This window comes from Fonticula alba (assembly GCF_000388065.1).
Source record: "Fonticula alba strain ATCC 38817 unplaced genomic scaffold supercont2.2, whole genome shotgun sequence".
Taxonomy (NCBI): Eukaryota; order Rotosphaerida; family Fonticulaceae; genus Fonticula; species Fonticula alba.
In genome coordinates this window covers 63,249-84,587 of record NW_009242972.1, presented here as the reverse complement: position 1 = coordinate 84,587, position 21,339 = coordinate 63,249, and the positions used below count along the sequence as shown (strand labels likewise).

The window sequence follows — 21,339 nt, the reverse complement described above, 5'->3', positions numbered from 1 at the left end:
CCCCCCCCTCGATTGTGTTGCTGCATGGGAGTGTGGACGCAACACTGTTCAGAGCGCTGACCCAGTCTGAAGGAGGCCCAGCACACCCCGGGGCGGCGGCGGCGGCGGGGGGGAGGGGGGGGGCGGGGGGGAGGCGGGATGGGGTGCGAGACACGTATGTTTGCGTGGGAAGGCCAACACCGAGGGAAGGAACTGATTCTGGACAAACCACGGCAACGGCCTGGGGTGTTGCCATTCCCGCCGAGCACCAGGTAACCGAAGGGGCGATTGAAGTGCCGGCACCGGACCCCAAGGCGCCTGGGCGATCCCGCAATTTCCCATCGACTCACCCCCTGCATCCTCGCTCCTGGTAAGACCTTCCCCCCGCTTTACTCTCTTTCTCCTCCCTCCCCCCTCCTTTCTCCCATTTTATCCCATATGTCCAACGCAAGCAACCTAATCTCCCTTCTCATGTCCTCCTTCCCCCCCCCCTCCCCCCTTGTCCAACTCCACAAAGCTCCACATCCCCGTGAAAGTGCAGCGATCCCCCCTCTCCTCTCGAAACACCCCCTCTCTGCCTCCTCCCCTGCTCCTCCCTGTTCTCTCTCTCCCTCCCCCTCTCGCGGCCACGCGTGGGCATCCCAAATCCTCCTCCTCCTCCACTCCTCTTTTCGTTGCGACGACAGGGGTATGCGCCTCCCCACCATTCTCCCCCTTCGATACCGCCAATCGACGCCTTACCCCTCCCCCCCCCCCCCCCCCCCCCCCCCCCCCTGCTCCTGACAATGCTGCCAACTGCAACACCCAGATTCCCTGTGACTGCGTCCGAGTCTATGGCCAACAGTGCGCCCACACACGCTCTGGCTCCTCTCTTGCTTGCATTTCGCCGAGCACCGCCTGACTCCTACTGACTCTCCTTCCAATCCAGATCTGCAGGAGCATGCCACATTCATCTCTCTCAGATCCCCCGCTGACATGTCATAATCCCGGCCAAGGGAGGGCCTCGCCCTTGGCGGCTGATGGCAGCGGCTACCTTTCCCACTCCAGTGCCCGGTCGCCAGCCGAGTCATCCTCCGCTGTGCTTGCCCTTTTTGCCGGGGGCCCGGCGGCCCCCGCCGCGGCTCCCAGCCCAAGCATCACTCCGTCTGGTGCAAACCCCAAACGTCCGAAGAATAAGAAGCCGAAAGCCAATCAACGTCCCCCCAAGGGCATGGCTGGACCCGGCTCGGGTGGCAGCCAGTATGCATCGGCTCAGGCCGGGCGCCGAGCAGCCCCATCTAAGTTCCTCTTCGCCGATGAGGCCCATTGCGACCTGGCCGGCGATGACATCCAAGGCTTGGCCACTCTGGCCCTCTCTTCTACCTGGGAGGTCAATCAATTTGATTTCTTCTACAGCCAGGACATGCTGGTCAGCAACATGACGTGCGTATCTACCTGCCTTTGTCTCTTTCTCCCGCGCGCGCGTGCTCTCTCTCTCTCTGCCCCTATCTCCCCGGGCTTCCGGCCGCCCAGTCCATCCCTCTTCACCCATCCCTGACCTGCAAGCCCCCTTGTCAAAATCTCCAGTCGCCACATGTACACACTCCCATCATCGGAATTTGTCGACCTCAATCGCTTGGGCTTCTCCATTGAACAAGCGAGCTGGGACTATTTCGACTTCATGCCGGAGAACTTGCAGATGTTTGATTACCTGGTCTCGCCGAAGCGGAGTATCCTAAAGCCTGCCACGCCGGAGGCCTGGCAAAGCACCAACCACCGCGCTGATGTCCTGTATCACAATCCCGAGAAGCGAGTGGTGGAATTCATGAAAACCAATCGCTCTTTCGAGACAATCCTCGAGCTGAGTATGTCCTTGCCCTTCCGCTCTTGGCCATATTTTGGGCACCCTCTCGGCCTTACTTTTTGCCTGTTGACGGCTCCCGCTGACCCCCATCCCCCCCCCCCCCCCCGCCCCTGCTGGGAAACATCAGTTTCGCACTATGACCCGGTTCTGCTTCAGCTACATCTGGCCACGCAAAATCTCTTCAGTCTCATCTTGAACTTCCATCGAACATACCGGTTCCGCATCTTCTGTGCGGGCCTCTTCGTTTTCGATCACACCCTCAAGTATGTGCTCATGGTCGAGTCGTACAACAGCTCCTGCTGGGCTTTGCCCCGAGGCAAGCTCAATGAGGGCGAGAACATTGTCCATTGCTCAGTGCGTGAGGGTGAGGAAGAACTCGGCATCGACCTCTTTGATATCGCCGTGCATTCCAGCTACCTGGACATTTCCCAGGTCCCAACCATGACGTCGGGCGCCCCGGCGATTGCCTCTGGTCCTGGCAGCCATTCGCCCTCCAGTGGGGGCGGTGCTGGCGGCACCAGCACCGGTGCCAGTGTCGGTGCCCCAGCCGGCAGTGCCGCGAGCAGTGGTGGTGCCGGTGGTGGCAGCAGCAGCAGCAGCAGCAGCAGCGCCCTACACAAGATGAACACACGCTACTACTTTGTGTCCGGCCTGCCCGAGAGTGTTTGCCTGGCCCAAATGACACGGAAGGAGATCCGCGTGCGTTTCACATGTCACTCCCCTTCGCCAGCCATGTCCCCCCCCCCCCTCTTCTATGCTGACACCCCCGGTCCTGCCGGCATTCTCTCCCTCTCCCCTCTTTCCCCTTGGCTCGGGCCTTCTTTTGTGTGCTCAGCGAATCCTTTGGTTCGACTTCGACAACATCGCCAACAGTGATCGCACCAACGAGCGAATTAGCTTCTACACCAACATGCAAGCCATCTTCAAGGCGGCTGTGCCGTATGTGGAGCGCGCACGCATGCGGCTACAGCAGCTTGCCATGCTGGAGCATACGGCTCCCCTGACGGCAGAGGTGGCCTTCGATGCATCGAAGCCCCGGCATGATATTGATTTGTCGGCGCCGGCCGTGGCCCCTATCCATTCTTCCGGTGTCCTCTGGACCGATAGCGCCATGCCGCCCTTCACTTCCGAGGAATTCCGGTCGCTGGTGCTGCATAATGCCGCCAGTCAGCCGGCGCCCCGGCCACCGCTGGGGTCCCCTCTGGACTTGGATGTCGGCGTCGCGTCACCGAGCATGCCTGGTGCCGGCTCGACTGACGCCCTCTCCCCCTTGGGCGCTGGCTCGTCTCTCGGCTCGTCCTCGAGTCTGTCACTATTGGCTGGGACCACGTGTGGCCGAGCGGGAGGAGGTTACTCGCCGCTCCTGGGCTCGACCAGCTCCTTCGATGGGGCCGGGTCTTCCGGGCTGAGTACCTTTAGTTGGAAGTACATCCGGAAGATGAATTCCGAGCAACGCATTTTCATTGACAGCCTACGCGATGAGATGAACCGTCTCCTTCCGCCACCATGAGCTCTTCCAGCTCGGGGAATAGATTCAGGCGCGCGCGCGCACACACACGCATGCATGGCTGTGTGTCTCCATCCTTGTCAAGCCTGTCATGCGTTGGGGTTGCGTTTGTTCATGTTGTCCATCTTGTTGCTCGTGTGTGGCGAGGGGAGGAGGAGGAGCGCAGGGGGGGGGGGGATCGCGCCAAACGCCTTCCTTTCCCCTGGCCTGCTTGCGGCACGCGCTCGGGGGGGGCTGGGAAGTGATGAAGCACGGGGGAAGAGTCGGAAGCAGGGGGAGGGGAGGGGGAAGAGCGCGTAGCATCGAGAATGGGATATGAACCGGCGTTTGGCGCGTGTATTTGATGTGCATGCTGAACAGGAGGGGACCACAGAAGAAGGAAGAACTGGATGACCGAAGACGAGATGGTCCACCTCCGGCCGCCTGAGCACGAATGCCAGGAGAAAGTCGGCGAGATTACTGGACCGCCGGGCTGCCGGGCTCCCGCGGGAAGGCCAGAACATGAATACCGCCGATCGGGCTGAGGGCCAGCCGCGGCTGGCCGACAACATGCTCGCGCCCGGGGGCCATCTTGAAGCGGAATTGATGCAGAAGCCGAGCAACTAGGACGCGCTGCTCAAGCTCGGCAAATTTGCGCCCGACACAGCTCCGAACTCCAGCCGAGAAGGGGATGAAGGCGAAGGGGTCGCGACCGGCGGAATTCTCCGGAGAAAAGCGAGTGGGGTCGAACTTCAGCGGGTTCGGCCAGTAGGTGGGGTTCCGGTGGAGGGCCCAAACCTGGATGTTGCATGAGGTCCCGGCCGGCACATGGTGTCCACGGAGCTCGATATCCCGGGAGATGATGCGGCTAATCTGCGGCGCCGAGGGGTAAAGGCGCATGACCTCCTTGATGAACATGTCCAATTCGCGGAGTTCGTTCAGCTCGGCCATGGTCGGCGAGCGCCCGGTCCCGGTGCCATCGGGGTCCGAGGATCCGAGCTCTTGCCAAAAGGCATCGAGCTCACGCAGCAGCGGCTCCGTGGCCTCGGGGTATTTGGCCGCGCAGTAGAGTGCCCACGCAGCGAAGGTGGCAATGGTATCATGCCCGGCGAAGATGAAGGTGTCCACATGCACACGAAGCTGCTCATCGGTCAGGGGCGTTTCGCCGGGATCCCGAGTGGCGGGATCGGCACAGCGCTTCTGCTCCATGAGCAAACTGTCAAGTAGGGTCATGCGATGGCGGCGCCGAGGCGAGGAGGGGCCGGCAAGGCCGAAGTTGTCAGCCCCATGCCCCGTGGCTCCGGCATCGCTGTCCAGGTCGCTAGGCATGGAGAAGGCCGATCCAAGAACAACCTCAACCTTGCCCTCTTCGAGCAACTTGCGACGCTTCTGAATGAGCTCATTTGAGAAGGCTAGACACAGGATGGCGAGAGGGATATAGGGGATAGAGAGTGAGTGAGTGAGAGATAGGAGGATGGGGGGGGGGGTGGGGGGAGGGATGGAGGGAGACACATGCGGGAGGGAGTGGGGGAAAAGGAGATCCCCCCTTTAAGTCACGACCCTCTCCGCCCCCTCAAAAGGGAGGACGGGGCACTGACAGGGAGGACGTACAGCGAATCGTGGCGAGATGGCCTCGGAACTCCCGGCCAAGCTTGGAATAGTGGAAAATCGTGTCCGAGTGCATGAGCACATTGAAGGCCCGCGCATAGAACATGTTCTTCGTAAACTCCAGTGCCTCCTTGTATTTGGCTTGCGAGGAGATGGTCTCGGCTGGAAGAGACAGCCAGGAGGGGAGGGGGGGGGGGGCGAGGGAGGAGGAGGCAGGAGACTCAGATATTAGTAGCAGACCAGGAAATGTATGACACGGAGAGCTGGGGACGCCGGAGGGGGACGCACTTTGCAGATTCAAACCCATGGACGTTTGGCAAATGATGTTCATGGATGTCTCGGACAGCCACTGGAAGGCATCGAAGGGCTCGCCCGAGTCCTTGATGTGCTTGGTAATGCGCTCGACTAGCAGGTCGGTTTTTTCGAGCATCACCTCCAGGAAGGAGGTTCGCAAGAAGTCCACATGGAAGGAACGTGAGATCCACTGGCGGTGAATTCGATACTCATCGCCGTCCAGCAGCAGGAGGCCTCCGCCAAGCCAGGGCTCCAGCAGTCGGTAGAAGTATCCCTTAGCGTGGTGCTCGCGCGCGGCGCCTTGACAGAAAAAAGGATCAGCAACCGGTGCAGGGAGTAGAATGGGAACGCATGCGGGCAGATGAAGGCAAAGTAGAAGCATGGACAGGGGGGGGCGGGGGGGCGGGCGCACTCAATACTGCACGAATGGTATCCGGCGCGAGGACCTCCACGCCGGGAATGGGGCCGTTCCAGAACTGCAAGACTCCATGATGGCCATACTCGCGAGCCAGCTTGTTGAAGGACTCCTCACGCTTGAGAGGGTCCAGCGGGATGTTGATGATCGATCCGATGATTGGCCACTGGGGCCGGCCGGGCATGTCCTGCAGGCAGGCATATTTCTGTGGGCGATAAACAGAGAGAGAAAGTGTCAGCAGGCAAGCGAGACAGGGGGGGGGGAGGAGGAGAGGGGATACAGACGGAGACAGAAACCAGGCGGAGAAAGCCAAAAGGATGGGTCGGGGACGGACATGATAAGCGCGGCGGTAGACATTCACGATGGACAGGATCAGGTAGGCCCCCAGCAGGGCCACCACGGTGAAGGCCGTCTTGATGGGTGAGGCAAATGCCGAGGCCAGGGCCTCTTGCAAGATCTGCAGGGCCGACATCTATGTGGAGATGGGAGTGAGGGGAGGTGGAAATCGGGACACCGGGAAGGAGGGGGAGAGAGAGAGAGAGGGGAAGAAGGGAAAGAGGGTGGTGCCAGGTGCTGTGATCGGCCACGAGATGCGCAGGTGTCCCTTGAGCACACCTCCCCTGAGCTCTCGGGAGTTTGGCAGCTGGAGGGGGGCAGATCCTCCGTTCTCGGCGACCCTCCGCCGGGTCGGACGCAAATGCCAGGGTGGTGGGGATCCCCTGCCACGCGCCCGACAGCCGGGGGCCGAGGAGAAACGCAAATGGGAGCCGCGATCATGCCCAGGTGCCTCCACGCCCGGACTCTGGGGCAGGTGGCCAGGCCGGAGCAACCATGTGCTTTTGAAGAGGGACCAGGCCAAGGGACCTCCTCCTGGGAGCGCAATCGAAAGGCGGGCGAACTGTTTAGGCCAGCTGCGCGCGTGAAAGCCCTGATGCCTGGCTGCGGGGCACAGATTGCCGGTCCCTAAGATGGTGGGAGTGGGGGGGGGGGGGGGCTAAGCCAGCACGTTGGGCGGGGACCAGCCGCCGCCAGGGGCCAAGGGCATTCCAGCACGAGGAGATCGCCCCTCGGGCCAGGGACGTGGCTGGAGGCGTTGGGGGGTGCGAATGGTTGTTTGTTTTTTTGATTCCGGGCCGGACGGGCGTGTTGTCCTTGCCGGGCAGGGGTGCCTCGGAAAGGGCTACCACCTCCGTGGACTGGGAGGGAACAAAGCCTCAGGGGGCGGGCGCCCATGCTGGGAGAGGGGGGGGGGGAGGACGCACCCGCAGGACACCCCGGGGGGTGGGAGGGCCTAGGAAATAAAGGTCCCCCTCACGCGGCAGCCCAGATCGGGGCCAGCAATAGAATGGCCGGCGAGTGCCAGCGGACTGCAGTCGGCGCGCAGGTGGCTGGAGGCCCCACCCCTGGGCGGGAGCCCGAGGGGGCGAACCTCCGGGCACGCTGGCCAGCAACGGGGGGCGAGCTGGCCCTGCTAAAGTGGGTCTGCCCGCGAGCGCGTGGTGCTCCGGGACTGCGAGTCCTTTCTTTTCACAGGGACCTGCGGAAGGCCCCCGTCACTTCCAGAGCCCTGCCACGACCTGCAGGCGGCCATAAAGGCGAGAGAGAGAGAGAGAGAGAGAGAGAGAGAGAGAAAAGAGCAGGCCCATGACGAATACCCCAGGAAGGTAAATCCGCGACGAAGTGCTTCCGCCGAGGGAGGCGGCCTGGCTTGGCACACACTGGCGCCCTGACCGCCCGGTTGGGGACGAAATAGTATCCCCGTCCTGGCCCTCGGCCCGGGGGGGGGGGGGCCGAAGCCCCCGCAAGTTAAACGCCCGCCCCCCCCCCCGGAAAGGGATGGTTGAAGGTAACTGTCCTCTGCCTCTCTCTCTTACGGCCCTCCTCGCTCCCTCGCAGGCTCCTCGCCCCTTGCATCTGCCTTGGATTTTGGCCACCACCGGGCAGGCTCCCCGGGTGATGCACAGACCCGGTGAAGTCTCGTTCGCTCCTCTCCGCTACCAAGGTATTTTCCCAGCCCCGCGGCTCGGTCTTTGTCCGGGGCGCAACTATCCGCGAGTTCGTGAAAAGCAAGTTACGAATCTCGATGCCCTGGATGAAGGGCCGGCGTGGATTAACTTGAACTGATCCGGGGAGACACTTCCCATTGCCCAAGGCGTCCCACGGTCCCCTGTCAAGGAGCTATGGTGCCTGCCTCACTCAGGCTGCCAGAGACCCCTGTTCTCCGCTCTGCCATGGTGCTTTAGTCGACACCAGACATGCCCATCCGGGGACTATCCACCTCACCCTTTATGTCAGTTAATCCCACAGCTGAGCGGAACCATTTCCACCTCACAAGGCAGAGGATCGAACACGGCCGGGAGGCGGCCAACCACGAGCGAGGCACTCTTTCTGCCCAATCAACATGGGGCGCCTCGTCGTTTGGATGGCATCCCCCCCCCCCCCCCCCCCACCCCCCCCCGGCGGCCTTGACGACCAAGCCGTCTCCGAGGATACCCGCATCAATGAGAAATGCAGTGCCAGGGGGAGAGGGACAATTGACACAGGCAAACCTGTTGGCCATGGGGCGGGCGTTAGTCCGGACGCCGGTTGGAGGATGCGTGCGCGTTACCCGCGACTCTTCCAGTCAGAGGCGCCGGCTAACACGCCGCCCGAAATGGCCTCTACCCACTCTTGGTTGTACCAACAAGAGCACACCCGTTAGCTCGGGCAAGAATGGGATCGTGGGGTAAGAGAGAGACATTTTTGTCCTGGTGCTGATCACATGCATGTCACTCGCTAGCTCGTTACACTTTTGAATTCCCACTCGATCCCGGGCAAGTGTCCATTTGCCGGCCACATCTCCCGGCTCCGCCCGTGGAGGATGCCACCGCCCCCGGGCTCCTCCCCTCCGGATGACAAGGCACAGATCTGGCGATCTCCTTTCCCGACAACGGTGCCTCTTCAGAGGGTGTGCTTGATGTGAGTGGGCGGCCAACAGGACAGTCATTCTCCTCCTCCCTCTGTCCCCCCCCCCCATCTACCCCCTGCACCCTCCTGCCCTCCCACCCATTTCACCCCACACGCATCCGCCCCGAGCCATGCACCCCGCTCGGACACCAGGGCTCTGTTGATTCCGGTGTTCGCCGCCCCCTGACCAGCCTCCCCCTGCGGGCATTTGCCTTTGCCCCCTCCTCCCCCCCTATTTTTCCCCGCCGCTGGCCATGGATTCATCCTTCCATGCTCGCTCCTTTTCCTCCCTCTCCCAGGGGCGAACCTATGCCGGGGGCACCGTCGCCCCTTCGACCCCGGCCCCAAGTCGAGGTGCGACTGCCCCCCTGCAGGCCGCCAATAGCCGATCGGCTGTGCGGCCGACCCGGGGCCAGTCCGCTCCTCTGATGGATGCCTCTACCCCTGCGCCTGTCGGTGCTGCTCGTTCGGGGCAAGCAGCAACAAGCTTTGCAAGCACATTTTCGGTGGGGGCGTTTACACCGCCGGAGTCCCGACCACCCGGCTCGCGGCGCTCCTCGCCCCCAGCTACCCCAGCACCGGAACTCCCAAACACACTTCCCCTGCGATCGTTGGCCGCGGCGGCCGCGGCGGCCACCACAAGCGGGGTGCTTTCTTCGCCAGGATCACCGATAAGTCGGCCGCGGGCCGGGAAGCCGTCGGCTGCCGCCGGGTCGCTACTCTCGCCCTCGAATGAGCGAGGTCTCCTCCGTCGTCCGGCATCAAATGGCGGGCATACTGGCCTGACGCCGGCACTGAAGATGCTCCAGACATCCAGCCGACCGAGTCGGCCCAGCACCAGAATCCCCATGACCGGGCCCCAAACGCCGGCCCCCTGCCAGCGGGCCCGGCCGGCCACCGGCCGCGTCTCCGCATGTGAGGAGACTCCCACGGGCGGGGCCAGTGGCCCTGGCATGGGTCCTGCCATTGGTCAGCCGACTCCCCGCCGGCTGCCGACCGTTGTGACACCCTTCAACTTTAGCTCGGATGAGCTGCGCCAACGACGCACGCGGACCATGCAAGCAGCCGAGCCGGCCCCTGCTGTCAGCGGCACCCGGCGTGGGCCACAACCAACACCCCGCGGATCGATCTCCGGGCGAGTTTCCACCGCCACGCCCAGTGGCAATGCCGTGGAGGCGACTCCCTCCCGGGCACCGGCCCGCCCCAGGGCCCCGCAGGCCATGCCTCCTTCCTCCGCGGCATCGGGTGCTCTGTCCTCCTTGGCACCACTGCCGGCCCCGGCTCGGGCGCCTGGCGGCCGGCCCGAAACGACACCCCACAGCGGTGGCTCTACCTTCACAATTCCGATTACTCCACCACGGCCCCGAGGCCGGGGAGCACCGCTTGCCGTCACGGCAGCTGCCCGGCCGCGCCCTGGCGAACGCCCGGCCACGGCTCGACCGCTCGGGGTACGCCCCCCTGTGGCGTCCCGGGGGGGTGCCCCGTCGGCTGTGGTGGACCAGGCTCTTGAGTGGCTGAATTCCGACCCTGCCTTTATGCACACCTCCGCGGGCGATATTCAGGTGCGTGTGTGTGTGTGTGTGTGTGTGTGTGTGTTTTGAGCCTGCCGGCTCACCTCTCGACTGATCAGCCCACTAAGATCACCCTCCTCCCATCATCCTGGCCCACGGCATCCCCCCTCCCCCTTTCCTTTGCGCCTACACAGCACGAAGAGGCTGCTTCAGCCTCGCCAGCCCATCGGTTTTGGGTATCGGCACTGGCCCCGGTGGCCGCAGTCCAGAATACCCGATTCACTGGACGTGCTGTGCCCCCTTCTCCCCGGGGCTCTGGAGCACCATTGCCCATGGCTGTACGTATCGAATCTCCGCTCGGTGTGGCGACCTGTATTGTTGGGGCTGTTGTCGTTTTTTTTTCTGACCCCTAAATGCTGCCGTCGCTCGCGGCTGGACATAGCGTGCTCGCCGGTTGGATGGCCCGCGGCCTGTATCTTCGAACTCCTCCGGCCAGTACCGAGCGCCCTTCTCGCCGGCGCGCAAGGCCACAGCAGGGCGCGTGTCGCTCACCCCCAGACGGCCACCCGGGACCACCAGCCTGCGCGAGGAGTCCCGGTGCCCCGGATCACCTCCCTCCCCACCCGATCGGGACGGGACTGCATCTGCCTCCAGCCTGGCCACCATTACCACGCCCCCGCGGTTACTGGGCACCGGTCAGACGAATGGGTCTTCTTTCAGCTCGCCCTCCTCGGCCGGGTCGCTGAATATCCTTTCGTCGATCAGCCTGTCGCGCGCCGGAACACCCACCGGCCCCCGGGGCCTGGTGTCCACCTCGGCAAGTATCCCGGCACCGGGGCCGGCAGCAGCCCCCCAGCAGCAATCCGACCAAATGATGCTCTTCTCGGCGCCGCTGGTTGACGAGCAGGCATTGCTGGCCTCGCTGGGGGGGACGCCTGAGCGGACAATCCTCTGGACGTCCGGGAGTGAGGACATGACCGAAGCGCCAACCCCCCAGCAGGCCGAGGCGGCCCTCCTCCGGGAGTATGAGCTTCTTCGCGCCGAGGAGCAGCGTCTGGCCGAGCTGGAGGCTGCGCTCCTTCAACGGCTGCCCCCTGGGCCGTGAAACGTGCTGGGGGGGGGAGGGTTCTTCTGAGTGAGGAATATAACTGTCCTTGTTTGTCGGCCAGCATCCGCTGCTGTTTGTGTCACCATGGCGGGGCTCAGGAGTAGTAGAGAGGGCAATGGCCGCAATGTATTTGCGCGCTGGGTGATGAAAGGAAGGAAAGGACGGGGAGATAACTGAGGAGAGTGTGTTGGCGCGCGGCTGGGGGGCTTCCCCCAGGCGCGGTCGAGGAGTAGAAGGGAGAAGGGCAAGGGGGGGGGAGGGGGAGAGGAGGATAAGTGTACAAAAGAAAAGGGGAGGGGATCAGTTCCGCCGGCGCCGGGGGCCGGGGGAGGGCTCAGCCACCGGAGTGGCAGCAGGGGTCGCGTTCGAGGTGGTGGTGGTAGCGGCGGTGGTGCCGGAGGCGATGGCCGCAGCCGAGGCCGGACCACTGCCCGAGGCGGCGTTGCCGGCGGGGGTGGCGGCCCGCTTGGCACCCGAGAGAGGGACGTAGCGGAAAACCGGATGCGAATCGATCTTGCCTCGGTCGCAAGATCCGGCCTCGTCGGCGCCGGAATTGACCGACAGGAAGGTATACACCAGGCAGAGCACCAACACCAGGACTGAGGCCCAGTTCGAGAAGTGCATGAGCATATGCTCATCAATCACCAGGGCCATGATTGCGAGTACTTGGGCCGGCGGGGGAGGGGGGAGGGGGGCGATGCTCCAAGGCGGTGTAGGCAAGAGGCTGAGGAGGTGAGTGGGTGGGGCTGGAGGCAGGGGGAAGGGAGGGGCTGGAAAATCGGCCCCAGGCCGGGGGAGTTGGGGGAAACGCGCCGAAAAGACCGGCGCCCTGAACCGCAGGCAGAGGGCGGGGACCGGTCCGAAGGGGACATCGGGGAAAATACAGGCCGGGGCACAACGGGCAATCGTTGAGATGGCATCCAGGAGCAAGTGACGCGGCGTGCTCGATCACGCGCCGCAGGCACAAATCGGCATGTGCAAAGCATCAGCTAATGAAGAGTAAAATAATCCCCGAGGATATATCCACTGCCAGCGACAGTAAGCAGAATGCCCGACAGTGGTCAGCTTTTCCGGAGGGGGGGTCATGTGCCAACGGATCTTTGTCTCCTGGTTGCCACGCACCCGCCTGGGCCCAGGTTCCGCCCCCCCCCCCCCCCCCTGTCAAGTCCGTGCATGCGCGCGCGGGGGGGACCAAGCTCGAGGAGCCCGGGACTGGGCCGAGCCAACCTGGTTCTCGCGTGGGCGAAGCCGAGGGGCTGGGGGGCGTGTTGGGTGCAGGCGAGCCTTCGGGATGGAGGAGGGTCCTCACCCGGGGGGGGGGGGCGGTGAGACTGTGCCCACGATGGGCGGGGAGGGGGGAAGGGGCATGCGGAGGGAGGAGGGCCCACACATGGTGCGGCCCCCGCGCGCCTCGCGCGGTCGGTCGTCACCTCGTTCGGGGGGGGGGGGGGGCGGCCCTGGAGGCCGCGGGCAGGGACCATATGGGGGGAGCTGGGGCCGGGGGAAGGAGGGATGTACGTGTGTAGTGGGGTGGGCCTGCCCGCCAGGCAGTGGCGGCGTGTGGGCGTCCCCAAGAGGGACCGCTGTTGTTGCCCCCCCCTCCCAGGGATCGGCCTATTCCTTTCGTTTTGTTTTCCCCGTCAATCCGAAAGTAGTGCCACCATGAGGTTAGTCCTTCCTTTGTCTTCTCCCCCCTCGCCTCTCCTCCCGCGCCGCATGTCCTCTCCCCCTCGGTCTGTCGGATGCAGACCGCATCCGACGCGCGGTCCTCTCTGACCTCTTCCGAATGCGCGCCACGGGGCGCGCGCTGGACTGGGCACCTCGCTCTCTCGGCTCCCCGCGTGTGCGCGCCTCCCCCTGTTACTGACTCTCCTCGCTCGCCTCTCCCTCCCTTCCCCCCTCCTCTCTCTCTCTCTCTCTCGCTGTCCCCCTCCCCTCCCCTGCCCGATGTGACTGGCTTCGTGTGCGCGCACGCCTTCCACAGCAAGATCTCGCGTGAGAACCTCCTCAAGAACGTCAACGAGGTCCTTGAGGGCTCCAAGACCAAGCAGCGCAAGTTCACTGAGACCATCGAGCTCCAGATCGGTCTCAAGAACTACGACCCCCAGAAGGACAAGCGCTTCTCCGGCACCATCCGCCTGCCGTTCGCCCCCCGCCCCCAGATGACCGTCTGCATTCTGGCTGATGCTGCCCACCAGGACCAGGCCAACGAGGCCGGCCTCCCCAGCATGAACATCGAGGACCTGCGCAAGCTCAACCGCAACAAGAAGCAGATCAAGATCCTGGCCAAGAGCTACGATGCTTTCCTGTCTTCCGAGTCTCTGATCAAGCAGCTCCCTCGTATCCTCGGCCCTGGTCTCTCCAAGGCTGGTAAGTTCCCTGCCCCGGTCACCAACACCGACTCTCTGCTCGCCAAGGTCGAGGAGACCAAGTGCACCATCAAGTTCCAGCTCAAGAAGGTTCTGTGCCTGGGTGTCCCCATTGCCAACATCACCATGGAGGCTGAGGACATCGTCCAGAACATTGCCCTGGCCGTCAACTTCCTCGTCTCCCTGCTGAAGAAGAACTGGCAGAACGTCAAGTCCCTGTACATCAAGTCCACCATGGGCAAGCCCGTCCGTGTCTACTAAGTGTGCTCGCATTGTCGGTGCGCGCTTGTCGCCATTGTCCTGGGGAGGGCCCTTTTCTCCGGTGACAGGGGGGGAGTTCTGATGCGTGTGCGACGCCCCCGGGGAGGGCTCTTCCTCTCTCTCTCTCTCGCGCTCTTGCGGGTAGGAGAAGGGGGCAGCCCCTTCGGAGCCCGTTTTCTTTTCTCCCCCCCCTGCCACCTTCTCCCCTCTCCATGTCGTCCTTGGCGACGATGTGCTGTGCCCTCTGCGCGCGCGCGTGGGTCTGAGTGATGCAGAAGATATGATCACCGAGATGGCCGCACGTGCGTGTGTAGGTGTGTGCGCGCACGCGCTTGGATGCAATATCACTCCGTGAATCTGTCCTTCTTTGGCCGGGGAGGGCGTGTGTCCATGCCATTCGTGGCTGTGCCGCTCTTTCTGTGTTGTGTTTGTGTGTGCGCGTGTGCATCAACGCGTGTGTTTCCTTCTCTTCCTCTGTGTCCTTCTTGCTGTGTCTCTCTCTTGCCCACCAAACATCCATACTCTGCGTACTTCACCGCATCACCAACAGGAGGGCGCGTCGAGAGTGGAGCGTGTGTGTGTGTGCCACACACACTTGCCTTTCTCTGGCAAGGTGTGCGTGTCTTTCACCGCCTTCCCTCCCCCCTCCTGCTTGGGAGCTGAGATTTTGCTTTGGCTTTAGTAGTAATACATCTCGGGGATAAAATCGCGAGTTGTCATTGGTGAGAGGAGGGGGCGGGGGGCCAGGGGAGCGGGCGGTTGCCCTTCCTTCGTCTTTCCTCCCTTGGCCCCGCGCATACTTGGGTGTGGTGGGCGGGGAGGGGGGGGGGGCGCTGCAGGGGACCGGGGGCGGCCTGCTCGCCGGCATGTGGTGTTCTTGGGCTCCTCGGGAGGGGTGGGGCGTAGTGTCATGGGCGTCGTTCTTGTGCATGGTGCTTCCCTTCTGGAAACCCACCATCAGTCAAGAGGTGTCTCACGATCTCAGAACTCGGAAATGCTATTCCGAAAAAACAGCCCACAATTCCTCCTGGCCCCTCCCTGGGTGTGTTCCTCTCAACGCCACCATGTTGGTGTGTCTCCGAGGGAGTAACATCTCTCTCCCTCCCTCCCCCCCTCCCTCTCTCCCTCCCTCCCTCCTCTCTCTTTCTCTCTCTCTCTCTCTCCCTCCCTCCTTCCCTCCCTCTCTCCCTCCCTCCTTCCCTCCCTCTCTCTCTCCCTCCCTCCTTCCCTCCCTCTCTCCCTCCCCCTCTGTATGTATGCACCTGCGAGTGAGAACAGACTACCAGTCGGAGGTGTTCCTTAAGGCCCACGACGATCCCTCCACTACGGCATGAGTTCCTTACCCTGCTATCTCAGCTACTGGGATTTGTCTGGATCAGCACCAATTCACCCAGTCTCCTGAGATCGCTCTCCCTCCCTTGGCCCCGCCCTCGCATTCCAGCGGGGGGTGTCGGAAGTGTGCACGAGGACAAGCCAGCAGGCCAATGCTATTATTGGGCATCCGGCGAGGCAACAGGGAGGAAATAGCGTAGCCGCTCGAGTTGAGAGCTTCGCGTGAGAAACTCGTCTTCCACCACCGCCGTAATGACAGCCATGTCTCCCTGGAGTTCTGCGATTGCGAAATTGTCAGTCAAAGGTGCGAAGGAGGATAGGGAGGAGGCTGTAGGGAGGGAGATGTCGGCAGCAGGGCCACGAACCGAAGACCAGCTTATGCGGATTAACGTATGTTGAGCTGAAAACCCGCTGCAAATCCCGAGCATCCAGCGTCAGGGAGTACTCCTGATGCTGTGGGATGTCTTCGGCTGGAAGGGCGGGCAAGGGGGGGGGGGGGGAATTCACGGTAAGTGACCGCGATCATGGTCAGGCGACAGGGGGAGAGCCTGTGCCTCCCTTTCTCCCGTTCGCGCACCATAGGCCTGATTTTTGATGTTGAAAATGACCTGCACCATGACGTGGTGATTGCGCGAGGCCAGGTACAGACACCCGCTCTCCCGGAGCGAGAGCTCGACATATCGGTCCAGCCGAGCAAGCTTGTCGATTGTCTGCTTCATGACGGCCAGATCCTCCCTTTCGAACGAGATCTCGGGGTATGGTTCCGGGAGGGACGACGCGAAGGCAAGGCACCGTTCGGCGTCCCAGAAATACACTGGCACACTGTGGGTCACGGTGCGCAGGCGCTCTGCCCCATTGGCCGACACCAGGCTGTCCTTTTGGATGGTGAAGTGCATGAGCAGCTGATGTCCTTGCCATTGGAGTTGTATGGTGCAAGAACGCCGACTGTGAAGTGATGATTGGAGAACCACCAGAAGATCCTGACAGGATGCCTCGACGGCCAGCACGCCTCCAGGACAGTCAATCAGCTGGAAAGAGCTGAAGAGCTCTTGCTGGGGAGGGAGGAGTGGTTAGGAAGCACCGGCGCATGCGAAGGAGGTCGCGATATCCCGGAGAGGTGACAGTGGAGCAGGGCAGGGGCATGGCCATTTGCGTACAGGATGAAACTTGGCAACCGCACGAACACCAGCTTTCTCCAGCGAGTAGATGGTTGTCTCGTGCGACGAGAAAAAGATGGACACAGTTCGACCGATGTCCCGTAGGGCGAAGAGAACCTCTGGCGAGGCCCGATGTGAGGAAGTGCGTGAGTGATCGGCATCGCGCGACAGCACAAACAGGCATGGTTCAGGGGACGAAACTGTTCAATGGATCGGGGTTGTTGAGCACGCCACGGAAATTGGTCATGGTCGCCGGGCGGGATGCCGTGTGGGATTGCACACGAAGGGGCGAGCGTATGTAGGTCACTGAGGGGGGGGGAGGGAGGGAGGGAGGGCGGGCGGAGAGGGGGAACACATCAGAGAGGAGTGAGCTGGCCAATCAATCGCCTCAATGGGGGCACCACGAGGGGCGGCTTTGTTTCCTTCCCCAAGTGAGAAAGATCACACGCTGGAGGGGGGGGGGGGGGTAAAAGGGCACGGTGCAAGATCGAGGGGGAGAGTGCCCAAGTGCCAATGGTAGGGTGGCGCCACCATAACCGTTCCCCAGCTTGAACTCTCAGAGGCGCATCTTGGGGCCATTTTCCGTGCCCTCTGCCTCCGCCCGGGCTCCCAAGCAGTGTCAGCCTGGGCGGCATGGGCAAGCGTGTCAGGCGGCCCCGGAGGGCCGGGGCCGAGTGTTAGTCGACCAAGGGAGGTACTTAAGGGAAAGGTCCGGATTTGATCCCCTGTCGAAATGGGATCCGACATCGTTCCACCCTCCCCTCCCTCTCCCACCGGCCTCCCCCTTCTCAGGCGCACCTGTCCTCCCCCCCTTTTTTTTTTACTCTCCCACCCTCTGTCATGTCCGATTCCGATAGCTTCGTGATTGCCCGCGTTGGCCGCAGCCAGTTGTCCAAGTACGTTGATCGCAATGTCCGCTTTGTGGGACAGGTGATCCGTACCAACCCCGGTCACACGGCAGTTCTCGCCGCTCCCGACGGCGGTGAGGTCATCATCATCCTGCAGTCTGTGCGTATCCCCCCCTCCCCTGTTCCTTTGTCTTTGGGTCTCCTGGATTGGTGGTTCTTTTTTCATTGACCAGTGCACTCTCCTTTGGCTCGGCGTTCTCCTCCTACGAAGGGTACCCCGGTGGACTCGAAGTTCATCGAGGTTATCGGCACTGTGCAGCCGGATCAGTCTATCCGCGAGTTGTCGATCACCTCCTTCGGGGACGACTTCGGTACGCGCTTGAATCAAGGTCGATTCTCCCTTTTCACTCACAGGGCCTTTGCTGACCGAATCCATGCCCTCTCCTCCGTCTCCCTCGTCTCCTCAGACATGGACAACTTCAACAGTCTGCTGCAAATTATCCCCAAGTTCCCCAACCTCTTCCATGTCTAAATGCCCCACGCCTTGTACACCTGTTACCTGTCTACTCACACATGTATGTATGTCTGAGCGTATATACATATATGTGTGTGTATGTGTACGAAAAGGTATATAGGCGCGTCCGATCCAAGAAAACCCCTCCAAGAAAAATCCGTTAAAAAAGCTCCCAGAATAAAGACCCCCTCGCAAAGTTTCTCTCTCCTTTTTCATCATGGCTTGAAAAAGTTCCCCAGGGCTTTCAGTTTTCCACAGAAAAGGTCATATGTATTGTCAGGAGACGACAGGAGAGGATCGACCACAAGAGGCGTTTTCCGAGAGACACACACGCGCGCGCGCGCGTATATATATATATATATCCTGCTGATCTGGCCACTGGCACCCAGTGTCCCGGTGGGCTGGTACATTCTCATATCCACACATGCACATGCTAAAGCGTGGTTCCACACCGAGGGCAAGTCCTCTGCCCGTCTCCGCCATTTTTTCATGGCATTTTCACCGACGACGACGGCTAGTGACCAGCTCAAAGCCATCCTCATCGACATCGGGAGCCGGGCGCTGAGGCGGCTTGGCATCCTCCACCGGGATGTCATCACCCTCGGTCTCCTCATCATCACCATCAGATTCCGAGTCTGAGTCCTGGATCTCGGTGGTTTGGATGGCCTGGGCGACGACGCGCGCAGCGGCCGGCGCCCGAGCGCGCAGGCCCTCCAGTCCGGTAAGAGTGTCCTCCTTGAGCTCGTCCCAGATCTTGCAAACCGTCTTGGAGACGGCCTCCACCGAGCCGTCCTCCGCCACACAGGAGAACTCCTCGCCGAGAATGTCAAACAGGAAGTCCTCGACGTCAAACTGCTCGATCTGCTTGTCTGTTGAAAAATGCAACATGCACATGCGTGTGTGTGTGTGTGTGTGAGAGAGAGAGTCAGGCGACTGGGTGTGTTTTCGGTGTTTTTTCCCCCCTGGCGGGCACATAGAGGGCATCGGCCTGCTGCTACGACGTACTGGTGGTCACAAACTCAACGAGGACCTCCTCCAGCCACTCGGCCTTCTCGCGCGATTCGTGGCCGCCCCACTCATTGGCGACAGCCACCTGCAGGAGAGACCAAGAGCTGAAGACCAGGCCAACAGCCTCGGCCAGCAAGTTCTCGCGCTGCTCCGCGGTGAAGGGCGGAATGATGGACGACATGGCAAGGGGTACGTCTGGAGTGTGTGTGTGTGTGTGTGTGTGTGTGTGTGTGTGTGTTTGGGGACAGTGCACGCAGGAGCAGCACAGGGCAGGGGTATGGCGTGTGTATGTGCGTGTGTGGGAGAGAGGAAGGGGAAGGATGCCGAATACTGGCCCGAAAAAAAAATGCCGGCTAGCGGTGCGTCAAATACCCCTCGCAGATTCTCGAGCCCATTTGCCCGTCCTGCACTGGGAGCGGGCGGGGAGGGGCGAAATGGAGGGGCTCGATCCGCTCGAAGAGGACCCCATGTGCCGGGGGCGGGACCGCGAGAATGGCGGAGGCCCGCGCGGGACAGAAATGACGAGAGTTGGCACTTGACCGTTGGCCTGGGCGACTTTTTGAAATCCGCTCGATCGGCGTCGCGGCTCTTGAAGGGGACTCGCTTCGGGCGCCGGAGTTCCTTGCCTCCTGGGCATCTCACCTCCGGATCTGACACGATCTCCCTCCCCCCTCCCTCTCTCCCCCTCTCTCCCTCTCTCCCTCTCTCTCTCTCTCTCTCTCCCCCTTCCTCCACCTCCCCCCTCTTCTACATCTATCCGTCGCCTTATCAACTGTCCATTTCTGCTTCACTGTTTCTTCGAGGCCATCCCTCCTCGCATCGCCTCAGGCTAGACATCGTCGCCACCAGCAGGCACCCCTCGCCCCCCTTTCGCCACTCTTCGCCATGCTGCGCCCAGACGGCCGGCAGCCACCCGGAAACCGCCGGTTGCAAATCGACTACATTATCAACTTCCTGGGGACACACTTCCCAGATCTCCAAGTTACAGTGGATCTCATTCGCAAGGTATGGGCTTCTCCCTGTCCCTCTCTGCCCCGTCCCCGATCATGGGGCTCCTGTCTCACGAACATCGCTCTCAATTTGTCCCCTCCCCCCCCCCTACTGGGTCCTCTGCTCCTCCTCTCCAGCCAACAACTCACCAAGTTCGGCGAGTGTATGAAGAGTTCACCACCGCTCTTCGCTATGTTGATCGGTCAAAAATCGGCACACAGGCCAGCGAGTCTGCCCGCGAGCTGGCTTTCAATCGCATGGTGTACGGCCTCCAAAATGCCCACCATTCCTTCCCCTGCCCCGGTCTCTTTCATTTGGCTCTCTCGCTTGATGTTGACCCTCATCATGTCGATGTGACTCCTCTTGCGGGGCAATAGCATCGAGGTCATGGTTATCTCCGGCGTAGATGACTTCTCCATGCGGGACCTATTCGGGCCCGCCCCCAAGCCCGAGCGCGTCCATTCCAACCTTTCTCGTCTGGTGACATTCTACTCGTATCATCTTCTGTGCGAGGAGCGACTCAGCCCCGTTGCCAGCACCATTTCCCAGAGGCGTGCGGAGAAGGAGGCAGCCGAAGAGCAGCTCCGACTGAAGAAGGAGGAGCTGCTCTCAACCGAGTGCGTCCTCCCATGCCCCACATGCGAATCTTCCCATCACTCTCCCTCCCTCCCTCCCTCCCTCTCTCTCTCTCGGTCTGTCTTTCCTCCGATCTCTTCCCTTTCACCTTTTTAACACAGGCTCGCCTTCACTCATTCCTCGTGGTTGTTGGCTATTTGCGGCCCGACAGAGCGGCCATCGAGCGCGAAAGGGCCGAGGCTGATGCTCTGCGTCGGGAAATCGACCGCGAGAACGCCGACATGCCCCAGGCTGTCGAGCGGTTGAATGCTCGGTCGGCTGAGGTGGCCAAGCTGCGTGCCGAGCGGGACCAACGGGTGGCCGAGTTGGATCGCGCCCAAGCCCTTGTTGAGTGCATCCGCTTGCGGGGAGAGCTTGCTCAAGAGCAGCGACTTCTGGCAGTGGCTACTCGGCGAAATGGCCAGCTGCGTGAGGACCTCGATGCTCTTGCTCAGCGCGAGGCTGTCGCCGCACGTGCAGTGGCCGCACATGAGCGCCTCATCGCCGCCAAAGGCCGAACCGCCCAGCTCGAGGGGCAGATCCAGGAGCTGGATATGGATCTCCGCCAGCTTGGTGATGATCGTGCGGCACTCAATGAGGCCATCAGTCAACTTGAGGCGCGCCAGGAAACTCTCGAGGCAGATCTCCAGCAGGAAACCGAGCGCCGGACGCGCGAGCGTGCCAGCCTTACCGCTCTGGAGGAGGACCTGGAGGTCAAGCGCCGGCGTGTTGTGTCGTGCGTGTGCTCATCCCGGCCCTTTCGCACCTTTTGTTTCACTCGCCCACTTACTCGGTTGCTCATCCATCCCCACCCCGCATCCCTCTCTCTCTCTCTCTCTCTCTCTCTCTCTCTGTGCATCTTTTCCCCTCCCTAGTGATAACGCAAGGCGTCAGAGCATCATGGAGCAACTCCGCCGTGAGATGAATTCAGTCAACTGGAGCGTGCGTTCAGCCATGTGATTCCGCGCTTGTATTCCTCTTTTCATTCACTGACGCATGCGTCTCATGCCCCCCCTCCATTGCTCTCTCCCTCCCTCTCCCTCTCTCTCTCTCTC

General features: G+C 62.1%; 9 protein-coding genes across 11 annotated transcripts in view; 5 read left to right on the top strand and 4 right to left on the bottom strand.

Moving 5' to 3' along the window:
- Nucleotides 1-319: 319 nt before the first annotated feature.
- Nucleotides 320-3,662, top strand: H696_01037. Of its 2 annotated transcripts, XM_009494924.1 has the most exons (7): nucleotides 320-349; nucleotides 497-667; nucleotides 788-822; nucleotides 908-1,401; nucleotides 1,546-1,823; nucleotides 1,950-2,521; nucleotides 2,658-3,662. In XM_009494924.1, the coding sequence occupies exons 4-7, from the start codon at nucleotides 920-922 to the stop codon at nucleotides 3,330-3,332; spliced, it is 2,007 nt and encodes a 668-aa protein (XP_009493199.1). In that variant the 5' UTR covers nucleotides 320-349; nucleotides 497-667; nucleotides 788-822; nucleotides 908-919; the 3' UTR covers nucleotides 3,333-3,662. The 2 variants fall into 2 exon arrangements, with proteins under 2 accessions (XP_009493199.1, XP_009493198.1); XM_009494923.1 differs by lacking the exon at nucleotides 497-667.
- On the bottom strand, nucleotides 2,580-6,447 carry H696_01036 (hypothetical protein). The gene is made up of 5 exons (XM_009494922.1): nucleotides 5,960-6,447; nucleotides 5,623-5,830; nucleotides 5,205-5,510; nucleotides 4,920-5,078; nucleotides 2,580-4,720 (listed from the first exon to the last, which is right to left on the bottom strand). The coding sequence occupies exons 1-5, from the start codon at nucleotides 6,095-6,097 to the stop codon at nucleotides 3,786-3,788; spliced, it is 1,746 nt and encodes a 581-aa protein (XP_009493197.1). The 5' UTR covers nucleotides 6,098-6,447; the 3' UTR covers nucleotides 2,580-3,785.
- Nucleotides 6,448-8,611: 2,164 nt separating this feature from the next.
- On the top strand, nucleotides 8,612-11,953 carry H696_01034 (hypothetical protein). Its single transcript, XM_009494920.1, has 3 exons — nucleotides 8,612-10,133; nucleotides 10,277-10,420; nucleotides 10,525-11,953. Exons 1-3 carry the CDS (start codon nucleotides 8,826-8,828, stop codon nucleotides 11,185-11,187), a joined length of 2,115 nt encoding a protein of 704 aa, XP_009493195.1. The 5' UTR covers nucleotides 8,612-8,825; the 3' UTR covers nucleotides 11,188-11,953.
- H696_01035 (hypothetical protein) lies at nucleotides 11,491-11,844 on the bottom strand (the record flags this gene model as incomplete). The annotated part of the gene is made up of 1 exon (XM_009494921.1): nucleotides 11,491-11,844. One exon carries the CDS (start codon nucleotides 11,842-11,844, stop codon nucleotides 11,491-11,493), a length of 354 nt encoding a protein of 117 aa, XP_009493196.1.
- An 818-nt stretch (nucleotides 11,954-12,771) lies between the features above and the next one.
- On the top strand, nucleotides 12,772-14,521 carry H696_01033 (60S ribosomal protein L10a). The gene is made up of 2 exons (XM_009494919.1): nucleotides 12,772-12,857; nucleotides 13,175-14,521. Exons 1-2 carry the CDS (start codon nucleotides 12,853-12,855, stop codon nucleotides 13,818-13,820), a joined length of 651 nt encoding a protein of 216 aa, XP_009493194.1. The 5' UTR covers nucleotides 12,772-12,852; the 3' UTR covers nucleotides 13,821-14,521.
- A 678-nt stretch (nucleotides 14,522-15,199) lies between these two features.
- H696_01032 lies at nucleotides 15,200-16,636 on the bottom strand. Of its 2 annotated transcripts, XM_009494918.1 has the most exons (5): nucleotides 16,511-16,636; nucleotides 16,310-16,428; nucleotides 15,730-16,204; nucleotides 15,518-15,622; nucleotides 15,200-15,429 (listed from the first exon to the last, which is right to left on the bottom strand). In XM_009494918.1, the coding sequence occupies exons 1-5, from the start codon at nucleotides 16,554-16,556 to the stop codon at nucleotides 15,311-15,313; spliced, it is 864 nt and encodes a 287-aa protein (XP_009493193.1). In that variant the 5' UTR covers nucleotides 16,557-16,636; the 3' UTR covers nucleotides 15,200-15,310. The 2 variants fall into 2 exon arrangements, with proteins under 2 accessions (XP_009493193.1, XP_009493192.1); XM_009494917.1 differs by having other exon boundaries at nucleotides 15,200-15,622.
- Nucleotides 16,637-17,033: 397 nt separating this feature from the next.
- H696_01031 (hypothetical protein) lies at nucleotides 17,034-17,867 on the top strand. The gene is made up of 3 exons (XM_009494916.1): nucleotides 17,034-17,317; nucleotides 17,429-17,528; nucleotides 17,625-17,867. The coding sequence occupies exons 1-3, from the start codon at nucleotides 17,150-17,152 to the stop codon at nucleotides 17,687-17,689; spliced, it is 333 nt and encodes a 110-aa protein (XP_009493191.1). The 5' UTR covers nucleotides 17,034-17,149; the 3' UTR covers nucleotides 17,690-17,867.
- Nucleotides 17,868-17,909: 42 nt separating this feature from the next.
- On the bottom strand, nucleotides 17,910-18,877 carry H696_01030 (hypothetical protein). Its single transcript, XM_009494915.1, has 2 exons — nucleotides 18,677-18,877; nucleotides 17,910-18,540 (listed from the first exon to the last, which is right to left on the bottom strand). The coding sequence occupies exons 1-2, from the start codon at nucleotides 18,858-18,860 to the stop codon at nucleotides 18,170-18,172; spliced, it is 555 nt and encodes a 184-aa protein (XP_009493190.1). The 5' UTR covers nucleotides 18,861-18,877; the 3' UTR covers nucleotides 17,910-18,169.
- A 509-nt stretch (nucleotides 18,878-19,386) lies between these two features.
- H696_01029 (hypothetical protein) overlaps nucleotides 19,387-21,339 on the top strand; it is a 2,452-nt gene continuing 499 nt past the window's right edge. Inside the window, exons 1-5 of the mRNA XM_009494914.1 lie at nucleotides 19,387-19,684; nucleotides 19,807-19,931; nucleotides 20,047-20,286; nucleotides 20,457-21,020; nucleotides 21,160-21,226. Coding sequence (XP_009493189.1) covers nucleotides 19,565-19,684; nucleotides 19,807-19,931; nucleotides 20,047-20,286; nucleotides 20,457-21,020; nucleotides 21,160-21,226 — 1,116 coding nt within the window. The 5' untranslated portion in view covers nucleotides 19,387-19,564. The remainder of the gene's footprint in view (nucleotides 19,685-19,806; nucleotides 19,932-20,046; nucleotides 20,287-20,456; nucleotides 21,021-21,159; nucleotides 21,227-21,339) is intronic.